This window comes from Lathamus discolor, chromosome 1 (genome assembly GCF_037157495.1).
Source record: "Lathamus discolor isolate bLatDis1 chromosome 1, bLatDis1.hap1, whole genome shotgun sequence".
In the NCBI taxonomy this organism is placed as follows: Eukaryota; Metazoa; Chordata; class Aves; order Psittaciformes; family Psittacidae; genus Lathamus; species Lathamus discolor.
In genome coordinates, this window is record NC_088884.1 from 99,643,956 (window position 1) to 99,661,844 (window position 17,889).

Here is a 17,889-nt window from a genome sequence, read left to right on the forward strand (position 1 = left end):
GAGGATAGACCTGCACATGGCCTCACCACAGCGGGGTAATCCCATGACTGCGACTGAACGGCGAGGCGGCTGGCGGGACATTACATGTGCGGCGGAGAAACTAAAAGCCGAACAGCGTACGGGGGCGTTACACTGTGCGAGGGAACTCTCCACGCTCGCAGCGCTCGCCAGGCCCTCACCCCAGCCGACCACCCGCTATGCCCGCCTCGCCCCGTCCTCACTCCCCATTGGCAGGCGCCCTGGCAAGGAGGCGGGCGTGCCGTGGCCGGTTGACGGGTGCACAGCGTATGCCCGGGCCGGTAGGCCGGTTTCCTGTTTGTGCTGCTCAGCTTCCGGGTCAGCGGCGGAGCGTTGAGCGGTCGCCGTTGGGGCCGCGGCGCTGCCTCAGGCGGGGGCAGGGGAGCGGGGCTGGGGCTGCCGCCGCCGCCCGGGTGAGGGGCCGGCGAGACGGGGCAAGAAAAGGGCGCGGGAGCGGCGGCCGCCGCCGCCTGGGCGGCATAGCGCGGCGGGGCGGAGGAAGGGCCGCGGGGAGGCGGCGGCGGCGGCCTCCGCTGAGGCCTGGGCCGGCCCGCCGCCGCCGCCGCTCGGCCGATGTGCCCGGAGCACCCGCCATGGACAAGATCCTGGAGGGGCTGGTGAGCTCGTCTCACCCGCTGCCATTAAAGCGGGTGATTGTGCGGCGGGTGGTGGAGTCGGCGGAGACGCCGCTGAGCCAGGCGCAGTGCCGCGCTATGTTCGCTCTCAGCACCCGGCTGGTGCTGCAGGGCCCCGACCCTTTCCAGCGGCAGGTGGGGCGGCAGGTGCTGGAGGCCTATGGCCGCTACCACCGCGACGAGTTCGAGGCCTTCTTCAACCGCGGGCTCGTCCTCGGCCTCCTGCAGCGCGGCTACGGCGAGCTGAGCAACCGCGACCCCGCCATCCTCGACTACATCCAGGCGGGGCTGCGCCTCATCATGAGCTGCCCCTCGGTGCTGGAGCTCTTCGAGCTGCTGCAAGTGGAGGCGCTGCGCCTGGTGTGCGAGCGGCCGGCGCCGCCGCTCTGCGCCCGCCTCTGCCAGCTGCTGAGCGACTTTCCGCAGTGCCTGCCCCGCGGCAGGAAGCTCTCGCTCGCCTTCTGCCAGCAACTGGTGCGCAGCATCGCCCATTTCCAGAGCCAGGGCACCCGGGAGGCCGAGCTGCGCCTCTACGTCTCGCAGGTGACACAGGTCAGCGGGCTCCTCCGCAGTGTCTGGAAGGCCGAACCCGACACGCTGCTGCCCTCCCTGCAGGAGCTCTTCGCCATCATCTCTGCTGCCGGTGAGCGCCGCCCGATGGGGCCCTGGGGGATAAAGGGGGCGGGAGGGGCGCAGAGTAACGTGGGCGCTTGAGGAGAGCGGCAGGTTTGCCAGAAGGAAGAGCCCAACAGTTAGCATCGGGTAGCTTTGCAGGCATCGCCTAGGACCCGTTGCTTCCCTGCACAGGTAGTAAAGTGCAACTTTTGCCCGTGACAGAAGCAAAGCCCCCCACAAGAAAAGCTAGAGGTGAGATGGTGATTTATTTAGCTGCAGAGTAGGATGGTTTTGTTACTATATAAACAGAAAAACAAGCCCATCTCTTGTTGCAGTACTGTAAGTGATACACAGGAACAATGTTTGGGGTGTCCTGTTAGGAAAAACTAAAACTTTTAGTGTCAGAAGGTACTCTTCCTCCTTGCTCCCTGCCGAGGGATACTTTGCATCTCAGAACAGTGTAGTCTATGGAACTGGGGGGTGTGTAAGAAATACATAGAACTTGGGTGTTGTGGGAAGGATTCACTGCTATCGTAATGTAGGTGCGATTGTAAGTAGGTCTTTTCTGACCTCAGAAATCTGTAAAGTACTCTATAAGCTTACACTGGAAAGTACTTTTGCTGTTTGAGGCACCTGGGAGACTTCACATCCTGATACTGTATTTCCCCATAACTGCTATGGTTAGCAAGCAGTTGCTGAGGTAGGATATGGGAAATATCAGGTGTATTGGATCCCTAGGCTTAACATCAAGAATTATAAATAATTGTATGGTACTTCTTTTTAGAGAAAAAAAACAACCTACTTCTCAGCTCTGTTGAGGTGGAGGAGGAAGTTGGCAGACTCTCACTTGCTTGCATGCATAAAAACAAAAGGAGTTTGTTTGCTCTGTTCATTGTCCTTAATCCATTGAAACTCTTAAATTTTGTTTTGGTTTGTAATAATAGAATTCACTCAAAACTTTACAACTATAGTGAAGTTGCAGGGTGGAAGATAAAGCATATTTTTTCTGTGAGGTTTTCTTTTTAGTTTCTTATGTTATGTTCAACTATTACAGATACTTCATTTGAACCTTCTGTTGCACTGGCAAGTCTTGTGCAGCACATACCATTGCAGATGATTACTGTACTCATCAGGAGCCTTACTACAGATCCAAATGTGAAAGATGCGAGTATGACTCAAGCTCTGTGCAGGTACTGTGTTTCATTGTAAAGGGAAGAAAAGTCTCTTTTTTTCATTATTCTTGCTTTTGTTGGAGTTGTCATTTAGGTTAAAAAAAAAGTTAAAAATGGTATTCAAAGTTACGCTGTTTAGCATGTTAAGGTAATGTATATTTATGATGTTATGAATGTTACTGGTAGGGTTTCCATTTAAGTTTGTTGCTTCATTGCTAATGTGGCTTCTTTCTCGTGCTATGCTAGGGTGGATGAAGAAGAGGGCTGGATAGAAACAAAGAGGAAGCCAGCTCTGTTCCTTTTAGATATCACCTTATGTTTAGATCCCCTACCTTATGGGAGGTGGATAAATAGGAAACTTGACAGGGTTTACAGGCAATCTGAGGAATAAAGCCTTTTTTTCAGAAGATCAACTTTTATGCTTTTTCTAGAAGCTTTGATGCTCTCACATGATTCTTACCCATCCTCTCTCTTCTGAAGAGAGGAGACAGAAATGAGTTTTACTGCTTATTTTTGAGGAATTTTTTTCTGGTTTACATATCTTCATTACTTTTTAGTAGGATTCACAGGGGCCAGTCTTACTTCCATCTTCATTCCAGCCTCCACAGTTTTTGTGGATGTTCTGTCAATAAAAGAATAGGAATAATGTAAAACCAATTGCATATTATGCTTTAATGTAAAACCAATTGCATATTATGCTTCTTGTTACTAATCTAAACATGACTATCACTGTTAACAGGCTGTGATTCAGGTTGCAGTCTTAGTATCTTCAGATATGTGAATACTAGTGATGCAGAAGAATAACAATGGGAGAAAGATTAAGACTTTGAAGGTCCTTGAATTATTTATTTAAAAGCCTATGGAAGAAGCTGTTATTGAGCACTGAAGAGTAGAAAAATGAGTGAAGCAGTTAAACAGGAATCTGTTAGAAATTCGTATTGTTTAAAAATAACAAGTCTCAACTGAAAGTATTTGTTAACTACATCCATTTGAATTAGTGTAACACACATTTATGTAATGTAACACTTGTGTATCTTGGTGAAATACTGAGGAGTTTTCACATTGAAAATGTGCTTACAGTTGAAAACATTAATGAGAAGTAGCATCATCAATACTGTAATATGGGGTAATAAGACATATTATTTAGGGCTTTGAAAATAATCTGCTCAACTGAACAGATTTTAACAGAGCTGTGTACACAGCCTGAAATGCAAAGCTGTGAAGTTCAGGAGGATTTGTACATGCTAATAATCTGCCAGTAGTGTGCTGGTGATTAATTTTCATGTTAGTGCAATTTTAACATTTATGTGGTATTATCCATTTCAACATAATGTGATTGTATAATGGTAGCTTTAGAATGGCTTCTCTGTATGGCTCTGCTTAGGGAAGTAATGCATTGCTGAGCTTTGGGTATAATAGGAGCTGTTATTATCAAATAAGTGATCTTTCTGAATACTAGTCCTGTGGTGCTTTTTTTCCTCTTGTTTTTGAAAGGACAGTGAAATCTTACTTGCCTTATTCATTCTTTGAATACTTGATTTTAAGAGCCTCTAGTTCTGTTCCATGGAACTTTCCTGGTACCCCTTGTTATTTTTGTAGGTACTCTTACGTCGTGTACTTCTAGGAACCCTTTGCAGCAATTACTCTCCTCTGTCTTAGAGGAGTAATTGTAAAAAGGATAATGCATTTGGAAAGTCTGGAGAGCCAAATGACAATATTGTCATAAGGCTTGCATCATTCCCAGAAGATGCAGAACTCTGGGCACAAGAAGGTCTCCTGATGAGAATCAAAAGACCTTTGGTGACTGTAAATTAGAGCTCTTACTGCTCACTTCCACGACACTGCAGAGTCTGTCTAAAGTAAAACACAAGTTAGTAAATAATCTGTAATTAGAAGACTAATAAATTGAATCTGTTCAGTTGAGGTTGCATTAGGCATAGGTTTATATAAGAAAAAGTTCTTGCTTTTTTGGCATCACTGAGCTGCTCTTAATCGGCTCAGCTGTCTCATGAAACCTTATCTGAAGCAACAGTGTTGAATCTTTTCTGGGATATATGACTGCATCAAAAATCTGCTTCAGAGGTCTCGGAGGAAGTTGACTGCGTATAGTTAATATGTTGTTTTCACTTTAAACCAAGTGTCTTTGAGAAACAGAAAATTTTCCTAAGAAAAACTCCTGATGTGACCAGGCCCTTTGTCCTGTTGGTAAAAATGTAAAATACTATAAAAATGCTATGCTGGGGGGAGAGGTGGGGAGTGGGTGTGTGCCAGGTAGTCTGGGGATCTTCTGTTATTGTTTTGTTCTCTTTCTAATCTGAGGAATTTCACCTGAGCTGCCAAATTCCTTGATGTGGCTGATATTATTGTGAAAGAAGCTACTGTCTGAAGTTGCACAGATACTTATTTTTAATATCAAGAGATATTGGAAATATCCTTGTTAGACACATATGTGGATAGCAGACCTGCTCAATTTAGGGTGATATGCAGCAAAAGGTCCCCTTGAGGTCTTTAAGGTTCTCTTATTCTGGTAAACACAGAAAAGATCATGTCCCATATTAAGACCTGCCTTTGCATTAAAAATGCAGTCATTGATTGCAGCAGGGCAGGAGCCAAGTAAATGCAATGCAGAGAGGATTTAATAAGCAAAGTGTCTAATCTTCACCTACTAGATCTCAGATTTGATGCTATTTAGGATAGTGTGAAGCATGTTTGCAAATTCACTTCTGTTTCTTTTGCCTTTTGTTTCTGCTCTAAAGAGCATTGATTTTGCTTTTAAGAGCAGAATCAGATTTTAAGGATGGGAATTCTGTTTGTATCAGTTACACAAGAAGTTATGTGTCTCTTCACAAGGTTAATCATACTGAAAGTATAGCCATTGTCCTATTAGTAACAAGGTTGAATAGTTTAGTAGTTAATTATACTGATGAGAGATGACGCAGGATTGCCCATCATGTAACCAGAGCAAAGGAATGGAGCTTGGGGAGCCCTAGCTTCCGCCAAAAAGCATCCTTTTTCATTTGGCGCTTGTGAGACAGCGTGATTGAAGGTGCTAGAGTGTAGAGGTGGTGATCAGATGGCTTGTAACAGTGGTTTTGATGTAGGGCTCTACAGAATACTCTTCATTTGTATAGAAAGTTAATTAACCAAATTTATGTGCAGGTGTTAGTGCCACTGTTGAAAAATATCAAGCCTGCAAATTGTTGGGAGGTGAAAACAATAGGACTATAAGAGTTGGGGCCTGGTTTCAGGTTAATTCGTTGCAGGCAAAAGCAATTTTTGCCTAGTTTTTTTGGTCTCCATTTTAGAAAGTATATGGAAGGGGTGCTCAGAATAAAAATGTTTGAATTTAACATGTTGAGGAAATGAGAGCCTTGTGGAAATTCAGGACAATTATGATGATCTTGCCATGTTTTCTCCCAAGTTCTAGGTTTTGTTTTGGTTTTTTTTTTTCCCTAGTAATATGAGATAAACTGTATAAGATCTGTGCTGGCTGTCCTAAAGACTCCTTATGTCAGAGAGAGCTTTGAATGCTATATGTGCAGATAGTACATAATTCTGAGAGACATAAATTTTAGAATGTGTGCTATACATTTTTGATATCCAAATTATAAACTATGTGAATTTAGGTTGTTTATGGTAATACAGCATGTTCGGAATGCATGTCTGGTGTTGCTGAAGACTGTTGTTTAGTTTGGAATCTGAGGATTGAAACCCTTATTTCAGTCTGTTTGGAGCTCTTTTAATTTCTGGGAAGAACATAAAGGCTGGTAGTTCTGCTTCAGAGTGATAATCACTAGCTATGCCTATTAGTGATAGCAGCTGTTTACTAGACTGTAACTGGTTGTGTCCTAGAATTTAGCCCCTTAAAATAATATATCTTTGAGGAGCTTTTTCAGAAAATATGTTAAGAAATACACTTCTAACTTCCTGTTTCTATAGATTGAATGAAGCTTTTGGAAGTCATCTGGCTCAGTCCTGCTCATAGCAGGGCCAGTTTGAAAGTCAGACGTTGCTCAGGGCCTTGTCTAATTAACATAAGAGCTTTCTGCAAGGAAGTCCTTTTTCCTTTGGTGTAGTGAAATTCTTCCTTTCAGGGCACATACAGACCACAGGCTGCTGATGGTTATTATAAGAGCCTTATATAACACCTGCTGCAATGTAGTTAAAATCAATAGATTTTATCTTTTTAACAGAGTATTTGAGTTGGCTTCAAGAAATGTAGTTCAAAGCTGAAAAAACTTAGTTTTAATATTTAAACTTAATAGTTTGGGTCTAATTTGGGGTAAAAGGTATAGGAGGGAAGGGTCACTTTTTTACCTTCACTACGAAGTTTTTGCCTCAAAATAAAAATGTTAGCTTAATGTCTGTAAAATCAGGGTTCATATTTTTAAATAACAAGTAACAATAATAGGCATTATACTTAATTTTATATGCTTCTGTATTTTTAGGGGGAGGGTATATTTGCTTTTAATGTATTAAATCAGTATTTGTTATAAAGTTTGATTACTTCAGATATAATCAAAATTACTCAAATTATAATCAAAATCATTCTTCTGTTACTTCTGAGTCTCTAAGTGTGTAACTGTCTGGATAAGAGATGAAAACTTTGTTGAGATTAAAAATAGTGACATATTGGCTTTTATGCGTTATTTTTTTTATTTTTCTTTAATCTTTCAGAATGATTGACTGGTTGTCCTGGCCTCTGGCTCAACATGTGGAAACATGGGTGATTGCACTGCTAAAAGGACTGGCCGCAGTCCAGAAATTTACAATTCTCATTGATGTCACTCTGCTTAAGATTGAGTTGGTATGTTGGAAAAGAACATTAAAAAATAAAGGAGAGAGAAAGGAATTTGTAACAGCCTTGCAATTGAGTAGCATCTTTTGTATTGCAATAGATATTGTCTTACTATGCAAAGAGAATGTAAATTTATCTATAGCTTTCAGTTGCATGCAGTGATTCTGACTGTTTCAAATCATTGTTAATTTGAAGATCTGCTTACATTTTTACTGAAATTTAATTTTCTAGACTTGCTGAAATAAGTACGCGTTTTGTTTTTGGTTTTTTTATTAGGTATTTAATCGACTTTGGTTTCCTCTAGTGAGGCCTGGTGCTCTTGCTGTCCTTTCACATATGTTACTTAGTTTTCAGCATTCTCCAGAAGCTTTTCATTTGGTAAGTTAGTAAATAAATGGTTTTCATTTATTGGAAATGTCATTCACATACAATTTCTAAAGCAGGTGTCCAGAGTAACAGAATTGATGTGCTTGGATTTTCTCTGTTTCAAGGTTGCAGAATTGTATTTCTGTGTTTCACAGACCCCTAATAGGTTTTTTAACTTCCAGGTTCACCCACTTGATCTGTAACTGGAAATGAGCATTGTTCTTCCTGGTATCTGTGTGTTTCTGGCAGTAGTACCTGGACACAGCATTCTTATCTTTAACCATATACTTCTGGAAATCCATTTATGTGGTGTGAAGTCTACTGATAAAGTTGGGTAGCAAGTAGAGTTTCAAGCACAACTCTTTGGGGAAAACAGATAACCAGTTATCTGCTGTATATAACCTGGTCACCCTGGACAGATGCCTGACACCAAGAAATACTTTACTTCAAGAAAGCTATGCTATCTATGTTTCAGTGTATGTATGGGCAAACTCACAGATACTTTTTTTAATGGCCACTCATCAAAACACAATTCACCAGTTGAAGTGATAATAGGTTATGACGATGACTGTCTGTGTTGGTACAGCAAGATGTGTTGTTTATTCCCTATTCTCATACTTGGTGTTTAAGTGAAGTGTCAGTCTTTCAGATTTAACCATAGTAACAGTCTAGCACACTGTTTCTCCAGGCTGTCATCAAGGCTCTTAGGCCTGAAGGGATCACAACCCTATGATTAGTGTCAGAGTAATTGCCTTATGCCTGTTACACTGCTTTTAATTATAGAAATCTGAAGTTTCTCTTCCCTCCATTGCTGTAACCTTGGCCTAGCATAGGAAACCAAGTTGTAAATGAAAGATCCAAGTAGCCTTGAATATGCTCAAAACTTGAATATTTTATGCGTTTACTGTTTTGCTTTTCTTTGTTCCTTAGGGAAAAAACATTCATGAGAAAAGTGTAAAATGTGAGAGACTTATTCTAGAAACAGGTGTTAGCTTTAACAACAAAAATTTCTACCATAGGCTGCATGCAGTACTGCATAACTATCTGTTTTCAGATCTTTGTGACCATTTTCTTTACTGACAGTTTTTGAGCTACTCCTGTCATTTAGTATCCAGTAATATTTTCCTGCACTTAAACTACTTGGTTCACTTTTACGTTCAGACAATTTATTATAAAAAATTGTTAAATGCACATTTAATAAATATAAATTAATTTACTTTGCATTGCATCTCAATTAACATTCCTCTTCCCTATGCTTCAGTGTTGTTAGCATAAATGACTTGAGTTTTTTATAGAGGAAAAACATTCTGTCATGCACTTAAGATGCAGAACTTATCATGATGGGTACTATGGAATTCTAAAATCTACTGATGTATAGAATGTTAATTCAGCCTCAAGCCAGAAGTGATATTTATGTATGTATTTGAAGTGTCATGTTCAGTATTATGCAGCATGCTGTAGGTAAGATTTTGGTTTTCAATTTGAGAGAGCTGAGAACCTGTACTTTTTCCATTCTCCCTCTTTGTGCCAAATTATTGTATATCAGACCTGCTTTACACAAATCTCATTCTTGGAGCTCAAGAGTTACTTTCTCATTGCTGTGTACTCACATTTATAAAATGAAAGAGCAACATTTTTTAATTGCAGCTTTCAGTATTCATGCTGTAATAGAGCAAACACTTAATTTTGGTGGCTTTTTTTAAACAGTGGGTATCTCACTTACCAAAGGAGTAAGATTTGTTTCTCCGAGGTGTAGAAATAGTCCTTATACTTAGAGAACAACTGATACTTGAAAAAGTGTCAAATGACTGTTTTGCATGTGGCCTCTTTTACTTTGGTCTTCTGGAGTCTTGTAGTTGGTATGCTTTCCTAAAGTTACGATGTTTTTACAGTTCATGTTCTGTATTTCATGTTTTTACTGCCAGACAATTTGTAAGCTAATTTGTGATGGGAAATTATTCTGTCTACTTCTTTCAAAGTTAATCTATTTTGATCACTTGAAAACTGCCACAGGTGTCTAAAATATTTTGGTTCATGGTAAAAAGTCCCTACTCCTTGGGACTGCATTGAAATAAGTTTTCCTACATGATGTTTTAAGCATAATATAAAGAAGTGACTCATGCGTTTAAAAGTACAGTGCTGCACTGAAGAAGGGGAAGGAGGTGGAGTAAACATTTCTGATTTATACACAATTTAAAATACCAATGAATCTGAATTAGTCCTCAGAGTAAGCTAATTTCTTTATTATTTTTTTTTTAGCTCCTAAGTAAATGACTGTCTTGGTTTACTGAGCCTAGCTCCCTCACTAGATGGAGCTGTAACCTGGCTTCTGTCTTGAAAGCTCAAGTAGTGTGACTGTATTAATTGGTTCCAGATTTGAGGCGTTAGATTCTGTTAAACTGAGAGGTTTGTTTTTAAAAACCATTATCTGTGAAATTAGAACAGGATATTGCACTGTTAGTGGTGGCACAAAAGCAAAACATTTTCTGTCCAGATCCTTTTGAAGATGAGTACTTTGAACACTTTACTGTTTCAGATTTTAACATGCACTGTTGAAATTTATAAGGTTATAAAACTTTATGTGAACTAGAGAGAGCATTGAATAATTAATGGTGATATTTGAAAATTTTCATAAGAATAATGTATACTTTTTTAAGTCATTGTTTCTCGACCACTTCTTTTTTTTTTTGAGAATAAAAGATCCCCTGTCATTTGGCATGTGTAAAACAGTAAAGCTGTCTGTAGGGGTTAAAAAAAAAAGTAATTAACACCATTTCTTGTTTGTTTTTCCCATTCAGATTGTCCCACACGTGGTTAGTTTGGTTCACTCCTTCAAAAGAGATGGCTTACCTTCCAGTACAGCCTTTTTGATGCAGTTGACGGAGTTGATACACTGTATGATGTATCATTATTCAGGATTTCCAGAGCTCTATGAACCTATTCTGGAAGCTATTAAGGTATATTAGGAATATTAAGAGGGTGGAATGTTTTTGTTCTGCTTTCCCAAACATGAAAGCTCTACTTCCGTGGATCTAAATTCTTTAGAACTTCCTTGAGGAGAGAAGAGCTAACCACCTAATCTAAGGTCAATTCTAGCTGTATTGGGAATATGTTAGAAAAGTTGTTCCAACTGTCCATCATACAATTATAGCAGCCTTTAAAAAAGCCTGAAATGAAATCCTTTATTAAAAGTACAGTCTAATTTTTTAAGCCTCATGTAGCTATTAATATGTTTTTGTGAGGCTTACTCTAGGCATTTTGTTTCACCTCAAGCTAGAAACTCTTAACTCTTCAAATATAAATTCAGAGCACTGATAGTATTGAAGAGAAGAAGGTTCTGAGAAGTACTTGGCATAGTGTTAATTTTTGGCTAGCCTAAAACACCATTGCTAAGTACTACATCTTAATACTGCAGTCGGTATTGCATGCCTCTGGGTAAATGAAGATTGCCTATGATTTTTCAAAGCAAAATTTGGTGCTGTTTTAGATAAATATTTAAGTTCATAATGCACTAAAATAAAAAAATAAAAATTAAAAATATTTCCAAAACAACTGGGGAAAAAAAAAAAGAGAGAAATACAAAATAAAAAAAAAAACCACAACCCAACTCTGGTATTGCTGCCTCGTTTTTATATCAGTAGGATTGCAGTTAAATATTTTCATGCTTAAAAAGGCCCAATCAAGTCAATTCCAAGTATTCTGGACTTTATTCTTTCATTCTTATGTTTTGATTTGACAGCAGGAGCATACTTCAAGCAGAACAGAGAGTACTTTAGGGGTCTGTTAAAGTGTGTAATTCAAGGGTTCTGTGAATATGAAGGTCAAATGTGACAACTAGCCCCTTATTCCTGCAATTTGAGAGTTGAGTAAATCAAGACAGCTTTGACTGAGGTGGCTGTGGAGGTCATGGGGAAGAGAGGGGATGCATCTACTACACTATTGGGGATAGCAAGACCCTGAGCGAGTATGTGAAGCATTGCAAGCAAGTGAAGATAGACTGCTGAATCACAGGACCTATTGTGAAAACAAATACAGTTTTTTCTGTTAAGTGTGTTAAATGTTTCTCTTGTAGGATATGCCCAAACCCACTGAAGAGAAGATTAAGTTGATTCTCAATCAGAGTGCCTGGACTTCACAATCCAGTTCTTTGCCATCTTGTTTATCTAGACTTTCTGGAAAATCCGAAACTGGGAAGACAGGCCTGATTAATCTAGGAAACACTTGCTACATGAACAGTGTTATTCAGGCACTTTTTATGGCTACAGAGTAAGTCTTTTTTAACAGTTCCTTTCAGCAACTCATTTAATTGCAGATTAACTATCGCAGTTGTAGCAGTCTTGCTTACACACGTCCTGGGGTGTCTCAGCTTAGTATAACTGAGTGGGTTTCTTTGCACTCAGTTGCTGATTGCTTTGCTGAAGTCCTGCTCTGTGAAACTGCAATTTTAGCCCTTAAAAATCCTGATCGTTCTGTCCAGCGTCAAGTCCCTTTTTCCTCACTGTCCCTGCTCCCTTGAGTACTGTTGAAGTTTATGGTGATGCTTTTCTTATAATTTGGAAGCTGTTGAGTAAAAAAAAAAAAAAAAAAACCAACCCTGTCTGTCTACAGCCTACTCTTACACATTTAAATGTTTAAAGAAATGGGGGTTTTGCAGTGTTAGTTCCCATCGTACAGTAGTTTTGCATCCAGGTATTGAAGCGTTACATGTTTGCTTTTTCCCAAAATGAAATAATAATCTGAGCTCCAATGGTAACTGCATTGTTATTAGAAATCTACCAAGGAAACTTGTGTGTATCTCTCTTTTTCAGTTTCAGAAGACATGTTTTATCTCTGAATCTAAATGGGTGTAATTCACTAATGAGAAAATTACAGCATCTTTTCGCATTTTTGGCCCATACCCAGGTATGTCAGTTTACTTTATCTGCTGTTTTTTAAGCCCAGATCTGTAAACCAAAATTTAGGAACAAACTTGAATGCTATGGGAGTCCTCTTGACTATATTGTAAACACAAATATGGTATATTTGTAGGGGAATGAGTCCCTCCAAATGTTCAGGTGGTGTGGGTGGGCTTGGAGAAATCTGTGTTTCATAAGTGGAACTTCTTGGTATTGTGTCACTTCTAGAAGTGAGCAGTAACAGGCTTTCTTTGAGAAGCCAAATGAAAAAATCCAAGTAAGAACTGACTTGATGTCCAAGCTGACTTTATGCAACTTTCTAGGATAAATTGTGACTTTCTGCAGTAGTTTTTAGAACAAATTTCAGTGTAGCTCGAATTCTAAAGTGAACTAAAACTCATTCTGAAGTTCAGAATATTTTGCTAGTTCTAGGAAGACATTAGACACTCTTTGACTTAATAACAATAAACTTGTTGTGGAGCGGATGAGGCTGGATCACCTTGAGTTGGTACTTATGAAATACTGGTGATGTTTTGAAGAAAGAAAACATATTTTTTTTTTTTTTTTTTTTTAAGCTTGTGAGCAAGGACAGTAACTGCTATTACACTTAACATCTGGTTTACACTCACTACGCATTTAATATTTGCCTGCAGGATCCATTGCTTGTATGTTTAAGACCAGATCTGTAAACCAAAATTTAGGAACAAACATGATGCCATGGGAGTCCTCTTGACTATATTGTAAACACAAATATGATATATTTGTAGGGGAATGAGTTCCTCCAAATGTAATCACTAGGTTGTAGTAATCATTAATGTAGTAATAGTGATTACACTATAGTCCCTCACAAATGTAGTAATCACTAGGAGTGATTACTACAAAATTAAAGGGTGTCTCTTCCTATGATTAAGTGGTTTAAATGTTCATGTACTTTGTGTCGTGATTCCTCTAGAGCAATGCACTCTGAAGTTCACTGATTGGTATCAAAGTAATACTATCAATATTTTAAATAGTTCTTGTGTAACCTTGTCTGTTCTTCTTATGCCAACAGAGGGAGGCATATGCTCCTAGAATTTTCTTTGAGGCTTCCAGACCACCGTGGTTTACCCCTCGATCCCAGCAAGACTGCTCAGAATATCTCAGATTCCTGCTGGACAGGTATAGTTATTGTGCCATTGATGGGAAAGAATCTACACTCCTACCACATAAAGTTGAACTCTGGGAAGCAGTCATGTAACAGTTCCACTGCCTAAGTGGGGATGGGGAATTTTGGCCCTCTGGTTTTCTGTGTGGTCTGAAATGTTTTTCATGGGTTTAATCTGTGGTAAAGTATGGATAACATCTTGTACCCACATCATTTAAGGCAGGTTATAGTGGTAGTAATGTTCCATTCTTAGAAATCTAAACTTGAGTGTTATGTTAATATCATGGTCCTGTTGTAAAATTAATGTGGCTGCTGAAAGCAGTGTAATCGTGCATTTGGAATTTCATGTTGGAAGAGACAGCTCTATTTCATACAGGTCAGATAAGTGATGAAGAGATGTACATGCATTTATAACCAGTTTAATAAACAAGCAAATTAACTGTGGCATGGATAAAAATACCTAATTTTATTAGCAGCCCTCTTTTGTTTTGGCTGAGATGTGGCTAAAAAATAAATATTTGCTTGTTCCTAATATTTGCTCCCCTATCTTGGGTTTCTTTTTTGGTTTGTTTTTTCTTGCTGTAGTTTCTTAAATTTCTTGGCTAGAAAATCCTGACCTTTTCTTTGGAAATAGTCTGGCACTAGATAAATAGCTGCTTGTTCTCTTATAAAATCTGACATACAGAACCAGTCAACTGGAGAACTGATTTATTAAGATAATGTAATGGTAAATAAAAACGTTGTTTGTGAAGTTTGGTTTGGTTTTGTTTTTTTTTTTTTTTTTTTTTAGTACTTGCTAGTTCTCAGTATATCCATTGTGTTCTGTTACATATAATGGAGCCCAAATTAAATACATTTCTGCTTCTCTCGTACTATTTTGGCTAGTACTGACCTGTATGGTTCAGGTTGCTTTTAGCAACTTTTTAAATGTAAGACACTCCTAGCCACTTCACAGTTTGTATTTTTTACCATAACTGGAGAAAAGGTCTGAAATGGTGCAGCAATGTTTCTTTGGAAAACAGCACAGCGACTTGGATTTATTTTTCTTTGTTTCCAGGCTTCATGAAGAAGAGAGAACTTTGAAAGCACTGTCTTTACTAAAGGCTTCTGAAAATATAATGAATGAAGAGTCCCAGACACAAGAAGCTGACCATAAAGCACAAGTATTTGCACCTTGTACAGAAAGTGAAGAAAGAACTTTGATAGAGAAGATGTTTGGAGGAAAGCTGAGGACTACTATATGCTGTTTGAACTGCAAAAGTATGTCTCAAAAAGAAGAAGCTTTCACAGATCTCTCTCTGGCTTTCTGTCCTCCAGCTTCCTTGGAGAATGTTGGCCCAAACTGTATGGAAAGTTCTGAAGTCAAAGATGATTGCATGGTGCAGACTAACACTTTAGCAAATAGTCCTGCTGGAGAAACACCTCTCAGTAATTTGGAAGTGAATGGTGGATGTGATGCAATAATGAATGAAGGACCCATAAAAGATTTTTCTGCTGAGCCAAACTCTGAGAACACCACAAATGCTGAACTCGACAAAGTTCAAGATAATAGGGATATGTCTCAGAGGCTAGTAGGTAAAAACACCCTGTCAGTTACAGACCTACTGAATTATTTTCTGGCACCTGAGATCCTCAGTGGAGACAATAAGTATTATTGTGAAAAGTGTGCCTCTCTGCAGAATGCTGAGAAAACTATGCAAATCATCGAGGAACCTGAATACCTCATTCTCACTCTTTTGAGATTTTCATATGATCCAAAGTGTCATATAAGGCGCAAAATCTTGGACAATGTTTCTCTGCCACTTGTTTTGGAACTACCAGTTGAAAGAACAACATCCTCTCTAGCTGTAGATCCAGGAAGCTGGTCTGCTGGTGTTGAGATTTCTGATATTGGAGAAAATCTTGCGAAAAAACTGAAGCCCTCAGGTACTGATGAAGTGGCCTGCCCTCAATTGGTGCCCTACACATTGAGCTCTGTGGTGGTACATTCTGGTGTATCCTCTGAAAGTGGACATTATTATTCATATGCTAGAAATGTTACTGGGTCAGGGCCTTCAGCACTCTGCCACCAGTCTACAGCTCTTTCTTTAGTTTCTCCTCAAGATAAGTTGTTGACAGAGCAAAGTTCTTGCACTGTTGTAGAAAATGAGCTGGACATGGAGGTGCCAAGAGAATGGTTTCTGTTTAATGATAGCAGAGTGACGTTTACCTCATTTCAGTCAGTCCAGAAAATTACCAGTAGATTTCCAAAGGACACTGCTTATGTTCTGTTTTACAAAAAGCAGAACAGCACCTGTGGCTTCAACACCAATTCAGCAAATGGACTCTGGGTAAATGGAGACCCACCCCTACAGAAGGACCTCATGGATGCAATTACAAAAGATAACAAACTGTACTTGCAGGTAAGGTGGAAATTGTGTATGAAGAACAGTTTCCTTAAAACTTGCAAGACACATCCAAAAAAAAAAAGGTCAGCTTTTAAATATTCTGGTATATTAACATAAACCACCAACCTTGCTTCTGTCTTGATATGGCTAGCCAGGTTTCACAGTGAGTGGTCACCATTAGATGGGAAGCATTAAGGAACATGTCTTAAACTCATTTTGGTTTAAATTTTTAGTGGAGGTGCTCTCATGGGTTGTTGAGCTACTTGTCATTCTATGCAGGAGAGACTTCAAAGGGTTCTAATTTTCATTGGCTTTACTTTAGCTGCTCTTGTAATCTATTGTACTTGCTTTGCTTTGAACATCATTAGTATGGTTGGATGGTGTAACAGTGAAAGTGTGTTTTACTGTGTGCTTTTTGCTGGGACAGACTGTTACTGTAAGAGTTCTAGTCCTACTCCAATTAGAAAAACTAGGTAAATTCAAATTGAAAACAGCTAAATCTCACTATGGAAAATCTGTTAATAGCTGCAGGTATTTACAAACATAAACAAGAGAACTGAGAGTTTAAATTGCAACTCTGCTGCTGTTCTCAGACTGTGGTTAAAGTGTTTGTGTCCTAACCATCTTTGTTTATATGCCACCTCTTCTTGACTACAGTGTAGCACAAACATGGCTACTTTAAGCAGCAGTTGCAGATCATAGAATAGTTTGGTTGGAAAAGACCTTTAAAAATCATTTAGTCTAACTCCACTGTAGTGAGAAGGCCTATCTTCACCTAGATCAGGTTGCTCAGAGCCCATCACCCTGCTCTTGAATGTTTCCAGGGATGGGGCATCTATCACCAATATGGGCAACTTGTTCCAGTTTTTCGCCTCCCTTGCTGTAAAAATTTTGTCCTTTCTATCTAGTCTAGATTTACCGCTTCAAGTGCAAAACCATTACCCTGTGTCCTATTGTGACAGGGTCCATCTGTTTCTTTAAATGTTGGTGCCAACAGATGGAAAGGGAGAGTGAAAAATAACCTGTGTTCCAGATTCCCTTCTCAATTGTCCAAAAGCCCTGAAGTCTCTTTGGACCACATGTTACAGCTTCATTGCTACCCGCATGGAAGAGCAGTAACAGCTAATGGTCTGAGGGCTGTACCAGGGTAGGAAGTTTCCTAGTGATGTCCTTAACACGGGACCCAGGGCGGCAGCAGGCTTCTGTAAGAGGAGGGTCTGTCTAGCATACTGGGCTTTCTGTTCCCATCAGAAGGCAGTTGCCTACAAGTTTAAAGTAATTTTTCTTTTTCATGGAGGTGGTTGTGGTGTGGGGCATAAGCTTTTCTGACCATCTGTGGTGTAGATGGACTCATCTATTGACTGACCTTCCACAGCCAGAGCCTTGTGCTTGTTGTACAGAGGTGCCTGCGAAGGCAAGAAGGGGGTTTGCCTATGCACTTGCCTCCAAAATAATGTCATGCTTTCAGTCAGACTTGCTGACTTCCATTGATGCATAAATGCTTTAATTGAAATTTCAATCTCAAAGCCAGATTATTTTTTTGAGTATAGTTGTGACAGTGTCTAGGTAATAGAGTAATTGGGGGGAGGAAAAAAAACATTTTAATAACATGGAGAAAAGTAGTACAACTGCTACAGTGATCCTTAACCTTTTTTATATAAAGCCAAGCATTTAAAGGTGGAACAGTGTCATCCACATGGAATATAAATCCTAGTAACTATTCTTTTTTGTGTATTTACTGGTTGAATCCAATGTCTGTAGTGACATACTGCACTGATATCAACAGGACAGGTGATTACCTGAGTGTCTAATGGAGGCTATTTTCAAATATGAAGAAATGCTTTAGCCATCTCTTCGGA

At 39.6% G+C, this 17,889-nt stretch overlaps 1 protein-coding gene across 1 annotated transcript in view; it reads left to right on the forward strand.

Moving 5' to 3' along the window:
* The first annotated feature begins 252 nt into the window (after nt 1-252).
* The window catches only part of USP38 (ubiquitin specific peptidase 38), a 28,321-nt gene continuing 10,684 nt past the window's right edge, over nt 253-17,889 (forward strand). Inside the window, exons 1-9 of the mRNA XM_065687882.1 lie at nt 253-1,296; nt 2,323-2,458; nt 7,118-7,247; nt 7,515-7,616; nt 10,403-10,561; nt 11,677-11,870; nt 12,413-12,506; nt 13,551-13,657; nt 14,701-16,045. Of these exons, the coding sequence (XP_065543954.1) occupies nt 288-1,296; nt 2,323-2,458; nt 7,118-7,247; nt 7,515-7,616; nt 10,403-10,561; nt 11,677-11,870; nt 12,413-12,506; nt 13,551-13,657; nt 14,701-16,045 (3,276 nt within the window). The 5' untranslated portion in view covers nt 253-287. The remainder of the gene's footprint in view (nt 1,297-2,322; nt 2,459-7,117; nt 7,248-7,514; nt 7,617-10,402; nt 10,562-11,676; nt 11,871-12,412; nt 12,507-13,550; nt 13,658-14,700; nt 16,046-17,889) is intronic.